At 50.6% G+C, this 9656-nt stretch overlaps 1 protein-coding gene across 1 annotated transcript; it reads left to right on the plus strand.

Moving 5' to 3' along the window:
* Positions 1-7807: 7807 nt before the first annotated feature.
* Positions 7808-9126, plus strand: GAS1 (growth arrest specific 1). The gene has a single exon (XM_083818248.1). It carries the CDS (start codon positions 7955-7957, stop codon positions 8972-8974), a length of 1020 nt encoding a protein of 339 aa, XP_083674374.1. The 5' UTR covers positions 7808-7954; the 3' UTR covers positions 8975-9126.
* Positions 9127-9656: the final 530 nt, after the last annotated feature.

Consider the following 9656-nt stretch of genomic DNA (forward strand, 5'->3'; position numbering starts at 1 on the left):
TGACATCTTTTTAATTTTAAGTGAAGTGTAGGAAGAAAGGTGCATGTACCTGCATGAATGGAGCTGATGTTCTTGTCACAAAACCTACTAATTTGGATAATCAACCAAGCTATCAACCTCCATATAACAATCCATTTTAATTCATTCTTCTCCTCTGGTATTTCAAGCAAACAAAGACAATAAACTAAAGGGGATTGTTTTTTTCTGTCCCTAGTAGGCTGCTAACCATACCAAAAGTTGTATTGATTGACTAAAATTGCTTTTTAAAAGACCTAGTTAAATCAGAGCAAATCCTTGCTTGGGCACACTTAAATTAGTTTATTTACTGTGTAACATTGATTTATTTGAATTTGGTAATCTGGGTCAGGACTCTGAAATATTTGCAAGTTTATTTCATTTTTAGCATACTATTTAGTCTATATACATTTTGTTTTAGTACAATGAAAAAAAAGAAACTCTTCTGAGAAGGTGTAATAAACAAGTCTGACACTCTTTTATAGCAGGTCAACTCAATAAAGACATTACCATTTCTTGATGATATGAAGCCAGCTGTGCTTAAAGAGACACGGACAATCCATTCGCTAACTCCAAATTTATGTTGAATTAGATTTTCATTACTTTAATCAAATTGTTTAAAAGATGCTTTTATTTTAACCACAGCTACTTTTGTGTGTAAACAAGGCCTTAGGCAAATATCGTCAGAGGATACTAAATGAACAGATTAGGAATATGCTTTTGAATGGCATGTTTCACTGCAGACATCCTGAAATTCTACCAGGGAAATTGAATTTGGGAGTAGAATTAGGAAACCAGATTAGGTATAAACCTTCAGAGTATGTGTCGGAGCTGTTGTTACATTTGTGTTGGTGTAATCTGAAACTATAAATATGAAACTGCTGCTCTTATTTTTATCTCTCATAATATATTGAGAAGAAATCTTTATCCACAAAGATTTATTTCTTCATGCTTCTCATATAGAAAAACTACGAATTTTCCAGTTTCTTGCAAACTTGTATTATATTGCGTGTATTATATGTGCTTCAGAGAAGCACATCCAGTGAATGAAACACAAACCTATTAACCATTTTAGGGAATACAGGGTCATAAACATTTGAAAAATCTTCAAATTAAAAGGAAAAACAAAAATACAACTGCTTGACTGTGTGTATATCTTGACCTGTCTAATTAAGAATTCCTATAATACTGTGATGGTTAAAATTGGTCTGACACAGTGATAGTGTTTAGATAGTGTTTACATTCATCTTTGCAGAATAAGGTTATTTAAAATCTTTATCTAACTGGCTTAACAGGTGACCAGAAATGTGTTGCCTTCACAATTACTTTTGCCTTTGTTAGGACCAAAAAAGGGGCTGGAATCCTACTCTGTTCTTACATTTGTTTTAACAGCATGTGTGGTCTAGTTTGTAGTTTAGATTGGAACAGAGTTCAAAAAAAGCAGAAGTCCAGCAAAGCATTGTGCAATATTTCCATGTTTACTGTACTGGATGCATTGGGTAAATACCCTCAATGATACTTACTATTTCATATATAAATAACGATCTCCAATTCTAGAAGGATGCTACTCAATTTTTAAGTAAATATTATAAATGGAAATGGCAAATTGAAAAAAGAGACACTGAATTAAACATATATTTAAGGCAAGTTTATATATGCAGTTAACCCTTATAGAACTGTATTTGCAGGACCCAGGTCAATAATATTCTGAAATTACTAGCAATATCCTGTCTCCAGCTCCTCCAAACGGGCTCACTCCACTTTCTCTATGTCTGTCCCATTCCTGTAATAAGAAACAACTGTCTTCTCTCCTTTTTATTCTTTGCTCCCACAGCATCTCAGAGATCGAAGCACAGTAGATTACTTACAGACAGATTCATTCCAAATCCACGAATCCAGGCCACTTCCCACTTCCCTTTCTCTGCTGGCTCTGTCATACTTCACCTATGACCAAGGTTATGATAGTAATATTCACACTCACTTTCTGGAAGAGCTGAGGCTGAGAGTGCATCTATGCAAACATTTAATCCTCATGTAAGTTAACTATTTGACTCATTCCAACCTCTCAAATCCAACTATCTGTACATAACAGGTTAGAGAAAAAGAGATCTTGCCCTTTCAGGAACTGGAGACAGCAACGTGCCATGCTAGAATGCCTAAAAGAATCTATGCGCAGCTGGGATGGAGGTTCCCTGTTTCAGGGCTGCTCCAACACTAACCAGGAAAGTTAGAAGCCTCCAAGAAGCAGCAAAGGTTAATGTGCTGAGTATGCATGTGACTGCAAAGCAAACCTTACAGCATGACAGTATCATCAAACAACGGGGCTTTTGTCCTGACTAACAGTATCCCAATCTTCTATCCTGCATACCTGTCAGCTCATTCCCAGGCTGTCTTCTAGCAGGCAACCAGGGAACACCTCCACAGATAGCACATGCCAGAGTCCACACCATTGACCCTACACAGAACCCTCACAGCCCTCCAGTGCTACATCAGGGTACTTTGCTCTCCCAGACATTCCCAAATTGTGGCTGATGGCATGCACACCTAAGCTCAAGAACCTTGCTATAAACAAATTACTGGCAGTCTGAAGCATGGACTGAGTGGAAGAAGGCTGTACAGTACCACAGAGTGCCAAAAGCAGCCCCAGGCTGCTTGGCATGCAAGTGGACACGGCCAACATGTTCAAGAAGGGATCAATCCTAGACTGCATATATATGAGCAAATTTCAAATAATCGGCCTGAAGGACATGTGTTGGATGCCTAAATAATGTTCACAGGAATTTGCACTGGCAAAGATAACCTTAAAAATTTAGTCAGTATCTGACTGATCCTACAGTATGAACTACTGTAGTCTCACAAGCTATAGGCTTCAACAAACTGGAGTGACTGTCAATCAGTACAATTATTTATTGTTGTCCCACCTCATTATTTTTCCTTCTGACTAAAGGAAGAGAGAGGAGGGATGATTATATTGGAAATCCATGCACATGCTAGTCAATGAACAACTGTTTGGGTAGATTTCATACCTAATATAGATGGCCAACTCTGGATACCAATCTCCCAAGTAGTCCCATACAGTCAATTAAAAGCTAAGTTTCTCCAGATGTGGAGCAAGAACCTCATTCAGGTGCCTTCACTTGTCCTTCCTTCTCCATTGAAGCAGACATTGTTTGGGAAAGCATTGTATTCCTTTCCCCCTGCGGTCTGTGCTGGGAATCTGTTAAGTCACAAGGTTTTTCTTTTGTAACTTTAGAGTGCAAAAGTTTTTGTTTATGGGTCTCCAAGGGTATATCAAATCCAAGAATTCAGCAGTATGTGCATGTCCATATTCACTCGTCAGCACAGGCTACTGTGAGTGACACCTTATTGCGCCATTTCTACTGGATGAACTTTGGTGTATGAGCAGGACTCTTACCGCCTGCCATGATCCCCGTGCACTGCAATGCCAAGACTGAGAGAACTACTGACGGAGTTCAGTAAGAGGCTACCTTTCACTGACAGGTGAAATCATCTGTTAGTACCGAATTTAATTGATTCTTTGAGAGGAAAGGGTGCTCTCTTGATATGGATCTCCATCAGGCACATACTGAGATATTACTAGATGCACAAACTGAAATCTTTATCAACTAATTAATTCACAGGACTCCTGTCAGACATTTGTAATAGCTGTTGTAAATCTCTTTTTATGTAGAAAAGGCAGTATAATCAAATTAATGTTCTTAGAAGTCATTTGAGATGAATTAACTAAATATATAGTTTACATCAATGTGAACTGCTAGATTTTAAGGTCAACAACTTTTGTTGTCCCTGTCTGATTTTCATATTTAGTTTCTAAACACTCTCAATGTAAAATAGGTCAGAGAAATCATTTTTTTAAATGTAAGAATGAAAAATTATGAGTTGGAAATGAAATCCATCTGAAAAGGGCTTGAAATAAAATAGAGGGAAAGACATCAGGCTTAAACAACAACAACAACAAAATCCATGCTTTTAATAAATCCAGATTCGATACCTGTTGGCTTTTCTAGCTGCCGTGGTGGTCCTTCATGATGGAAGACTGGCACTCTGTAATAATTTGGAGAGGGTATAAAGAGCAAAACTAAATGTTTGACAGGAAAGGATGGCAAGCAGAAAACATAGCAAATTTTGGAATTCAGAAGACAATCAGATCTTATTTTACATAGCAAACATATTTTACATTTCGCTTCGCGAAGAAGAACAAGAGTTGCCTTCCTGTTTACTTTTAGAGACACTCTGAAAACTGAAAAGCTGAATTTGACAAAACTATTTCTGTTGCCAGGAAACCTGCATCCAAGAAGAGAGGCCAGACAGTTATTTCCATAGATTTAGTACCACAGAGGACTTCCTTCCTCCAACACAGCACTGAGCCCTGAAGCTCCTACCCCAAATGGCAGTTACAGGTTGGGACAGAATCCAAATGCTTATTAAATAGACAGACAGACAAGCGTGTATTTAAAACATGTTAATTAATTTATTGACAAAGGATGTATAGACCTGAATAGGATCGTATAAGATCATAGACTAGGTGGCCACGAGGTGTGAGAAGCGGAGCTATTTCACGGCAATATTTTTGCCAGCTGTATGACACCAGAGCCAGTAACTCCCAAGCTCCGAGGCCAGCGTTTCCATTTTAATTACCGCTGTTACTGTGTGAAGCTTGCCTTTCTTTATCTGGGAGGCGTGTGGGACACCCCTCTGCCTGCAAACCTGTCGGAGCTTCTCGCCTTGCCCTGCCTCTGCTCAGCGGGCGCAGCGCAGCGCGCACCCATCCCGGCTCCGCGCGCTCCCGGGAGCGGGCCCGCGCTGTCGGGAGCGCGCAGGGACCCTCCTCCCGCTCGGGCAGCCTCTCCCCAGCCACGCGAGGATGCTCGCCCGCAGCGAAGGCTCCTCTGCTCCCCCTCCTGGGAGGTCCCAAGCGCAGCCGCTGCCGCCCCTCGCAGAGCCGCGGGCCTGCTGGCCGCTCCAAAGGCGCAGCGCAGCCGAGCTGGATGGGTTTTGCAGATGAAGGCAGGAGCTGGGAGGGGGCAGAGCTCATCCCCCAGCTGTCCGCAGAGGGCAGCCCCGCTGGGACGGACAGGCGGCTGTTCCTGCTCTGCTGCGCTGGGGAAGCTCAGAAGGCCCCTGTCCCACGCCGAGGTGCAATCTTGCCGTGTTGCAAGCCCCTCTCGCGCCGTCTGCACGCCTGGAACAAACGTGGCCCCTTCCCTCCAGCTGCATACCCAGCACCAGCGTGGACTGGGTGCCCTCGCAATCTGGCAGTGCAGCAGTGCTTCATGCAGCACACGTAATCTTCACCTGACCCACACGAACCTACCTGCCTTCCACCGGCAGTGGACTGCCATCAGTGATGAGGGCTGCACCGTAACGCACGAATGCAGTGTCGATAGCATGGGGTATTTACCGCACCGTCTAAATGGCATCTGACATTTTTAATCACACAATTAAACAAGAATTAAAATAAACAGCAGTAAACCAGTGGGATGTTGCTCTGGAACTAGTTTTAATGGATTTGAAAACAAGCAAGCACTTTTTTTTTTTTCCACCAGAAGAGGCAAAACTGTATTGAAGAAGCACTAGCAGCGTGTAAAAGTGATCACAATGGAGCAAATGCTTGTGAATGCCTCCCAAACCATCAATCACGCTGCCTCACAGCCCCACCACACCACCAACCCACCTTCCACGCGCTCCCAGACAGACATCCATCCACACGGCATAGCAACCCAAGATCCCCGAGTTTCTGGAAAATAGATTTAGCCCTAATTTTTGTGACAGATGGAGTTGATAGTCTCAGGATGAAAAAAAGCGCCAGTTTTGACAGGCAGCAGATACCGATGCCCCTTGTGGTCGGAGCCGACGTTGCTCTGGAGTTAAGGTAGCACTAAAAAGAAAGGCAAAGAGTAAATTCACCAAGATTTATTTTGTTATGCTCCTCTCGTTGTGCCTTAACATGTATACTTTCGTGTCAACTTCCTTAAAAACAAAGCAAAGGGAGCGTAAAAAGTGGGCAAGGCGTCAGCAGGGTAGCTTTCTTTCAATGAAAACACATTTCATCCTCCGAACTAGCAGATTTCAAACAACTTTTTATCACAAACGACCGAAGCACTACACTCGGATCCACCGTATTTCTGCCACGGCCGTCTTCGTAGGTCGGTATCCCGCACCATGCACACCAAATCTCGGCAGGGAGCTGAGCTGAACGTGCCTACCTACAGCCGGCGGGGGTGCGTGAGGTGGGGAGAAAGTCGCAATACTGAAGGCACGGCAGCAGCAGTACTTACATGGTTGCAGCACACCGCTAACACAGGCAGCTTTGCTCTCCCGCCGCGTACTAACGCACCGAAAGCAGGAGATCCGATCTCCGCCCGGATTGCAGCAAGAACAAAGTCGGTCTCACCCCGAGCCGAGTCCTGCTCTGCCCTCACGTGTATCAGGGGGAAGTTTGGGTGCACACAGCGCTCGGGCTAGACACTCATTTTTTTCTTTTTCCTGCTCTTGCGAGCAGCGGGTCGGGCGTTATCCCCGCCCGAGCCGCCCGCAGACCCACGCCGCCGCCGCGGTGCGGTGCTCCGGGGAGAGCCCCGGGAGACACCGGGAAGGTACCGGTCAGAGACCGGGCACTGACCAGGCAGAAACCGGGCAGGGACCGGGCAGGACCCCGGGAGAGCCCCGCCGCGCCCGATCCGCGCCGCCGCGCCGCCTTAACGGGAGGAGGGGCTCCTCGGGGGGCTGTCACTCTCCTTAAGCCTTTCCTTTCAAGCTTTGAATGTGAGCTGCCCTCCAGCCCCCCTCTCTCCTTCCCTCCCTCCAGTAGATCGTAAAGAGAGGAGGGAAGAGAAAAAAAAAAAAAAAAAGGGGGGGGAAAAAAAGTTTCAACAACAGGCTGGACCAATGGCAAGTCGCAAAGCTGGGAAAGGGGGCCGAGCGAAGGGAGAAAAAAGTGGAAAAAAGGAGAAAGAGAGCGAGAGAGCGCAGGCTGGGGGGATGTGTAAAAGAAGAAGCGTTGCTAATTTTTTTTGTTTGTTTGCTTTTCCATGCATGCATAATGAGGCCTAATCAGAGCACGTTGCTGCTGCTCGGAGGGCACTTTTGTATTTAAAGCCTTGCAGAGAAAAAAAGATCCACAGACGGATCCGCAGAGCAGCTCGCGGGGCTTGTTGACAACAGAAGCAGCATCAGTCGCCCAGAGAGAAAGAGACCCCGAAGCCTGCCTTCTTCCCCCGTGCTGTCTAACGGGGAGAGACACTTCTTCTCCCTGCCACCCGAAAGGGCGACCCGCGCCGAGCGAGAGCCAGCGAGCGGAGCCGGGACCGTGAATGGGATCGGAGCGGCTGGCATGTGCAGAGATGCTGCGGGCGGAGAGATAGAGGCTCCCGAGGAGGAGGCGGCGGCGGCGGCTGGGCACTTATTTTGTTCAAAAAAAAAGAGGAGGAAAAAGAGAGAGAGAGGCAGAGAGAAGGAGGAACGGCGCCGCACGAGGAGCAGGGCAGCACCATGAGCAACCCCGGCGCATCCTGCAAGTCCCCGAGCGCAGCCCGGAGCCGCTGCCCCCCGCGCCCCCGCTGGCACTGACTGCCCCCTCCGCTCCGGCCGCCTTCTCCGCCGCCCGTCGCCGAGCCGGGAGCCGCGGGTTGGGGGGCACGGGCCGGCCCCGGGGCCGCTTCCCGCTCCGGGGGCTGCAGGGGCCCGCAGCCCGCGCGGATGGATTGATGCGAGGAGACCTCATGCGCACGGTCGGCAGGAGTTTCGCAAACTTTCCCACCGGCGGCAGCTCCTTCTCCTCCTCCTCCTCCTCCTCCCGCTCCTTCCCCTCCTCCACCACCACCACCACCACCACCACCACCTCCTCCTCCTCCTCCTCCTCCTCCTCCCCGTCGCCTACCAGCGCCTCTCCCCCGCGACCCCGCGGCCGCCGCCCGCGATGGTGGCCCGCTCGCCCGCTCGGCACGGGGCCGGCGGCGGAGGGCTGCTCTGGCCGCGGCCGGCCGCCTGGCTGTGCGTGGCGGCGGCGCTGGGCGCCGTGTGTCCGCCGCGGGGCTCGCTGGTGCAGGGCCGGCGGCTGATCTGCTGGCAGGCGGTGCTGCAGTGTCAGGGGGAGCCCGAGTGCAGCTACGCCTACAACCAGTACGCCGAGGCGTGCGCCCCGGTGCTCCTGCAGCAGCCGCCGGCTGGCGGTGGCGGCGGCGGCGGCGGCGGTGGGGACGGCCCGGCGGGCGCCGCGGGCTCGCCCGCCTCCCGGCGGCGGTGCCCCAGCCACTGCATCGCGGCCCTCATCCAGCTCAACCACACCCGGCGCGGCCCGGCGCTGGAGGACTGCGACTGCGCGCAGGACGAGAACTGCCGCGCCACCAAGCGAGCCATCGAGCCCTGCCTGCCCCGCACCAGCAGCGGGGTCGGCGGCGCGGGGGGCGGCGGAGGCGGCCCCGGGGGAGGCCCCGGGCCCGGCCCCGGCGGCGGCGGCGTGATGGGCTGCACGGAGGCGCGGCGGCGCTGCGACTGGGACAGCCGGTGCAGCCAGGCGCTGAACCGCTACATGACCTACTGCGGGAAGCTGTTCAACGGGCTGCGCTGCACGGCCGAGTGCCGCGCCGTCATCGAGGACATGCTGGCCGTGCCCAAGGCCGTGCTGCTCAACGACTGCGTCTGCGACGGGCTGGAGCGGCCCATCTGCGAGTCGGTCAAGGAGAACATGGCCCGCCTCTGCTTCGGCGCCGACACGGGCAGCAACGGCGCCGGCAGCAGCGGCGGCTCGGACGGCGGCCTGGAGGAGTACTACGACGAGGACTACGAGGAGGAGCCGAGCCAGAAGGGGAGGGACGAGGCGGAGGACAATGCGGGCGCCGAGCCCGGCTTCCCCATGCAGGCGGACAGCGCCGGGCGGGCCGCCGCCGCCTGGGCCCTGCTGGCCTCCATCTTGCTGCGGCTGCTGGCCGGCCTCTAGCCGGGACCGCTCGCCGAGCCGAGCCGAGCCGTGCCCCCTTCCCTTCCCTTCCCTTCCCTTCCCTTCCCTTCCCTTCCCTTCCCTTCCCTTCCCTTCCCTTCCCTTCCCTTCCCTTCCCTTCCCTTCCCTTCCCTTCCCTTCCCTTCCCTTCCCTTCCCTTCCCTTCCCTTCCCTTCCCTTCCCTTCCCTTCCCTTCCCTTCCCTTCCCCTCCCTCTTTCCCTTCCCTTCCCACCCGGCTGTGCACTGTGCAATCCGGCCCGGCACGGCCCGGCGGCGGGGGGAAGGACTGCGGGCCTTGAGCAGAAGTGGGGGCGTGCTGGTCGTCGTGGTGACTTTTTCTTTTTTTTTTCTTTTTTTTTTTTAAAAAAAAGCATTTTGACATGAAGGTTAGAAAGAGGTGAGCTACCCACACTCGCTGCCAAAGCCGTTGCCGTGCTGGTTAAACAACTTGATTAGCATTCACCGAGTATCGCTGCTCGCGGTGCAGGGATGCCCGAGAGAGGGTTACGCTGCATCTGCCGGTAATTGAGTGTAAGGAGATAACAGTCCGAGTAAGTCTGGTGGTTTACAGCACTCCCTCTTGCACACACGTCTTCCTTATAACAAAAGCTTGCCAGCAACCATCTCTTCCTCTTTAACCTAGCGCTATACAAAAATGATTTTTTTTTTCTCAGAGTTGTT

The sequence above is a fragment of the Anser anser genome (assembly GCF_964211835.1).
Source record: "Anser anser genome assembly, chromosome: Z".
Taxonomy (NCBI): Eukaryota; Metazoa; Chordata; class Aves; order Anseriformes; family Anatidae; genus Anser; species Anser anser.

Bases quoted from the DNA above. Each gene is read 5' to 3' on its own strand.
- GAS1 (XM_083818248.1), top strand. From the start codon at position 7,955: ATGGTGGCCCGCTCGCCCGCTCGGCACGGGGCCGGCGGCGGAGGGCTG.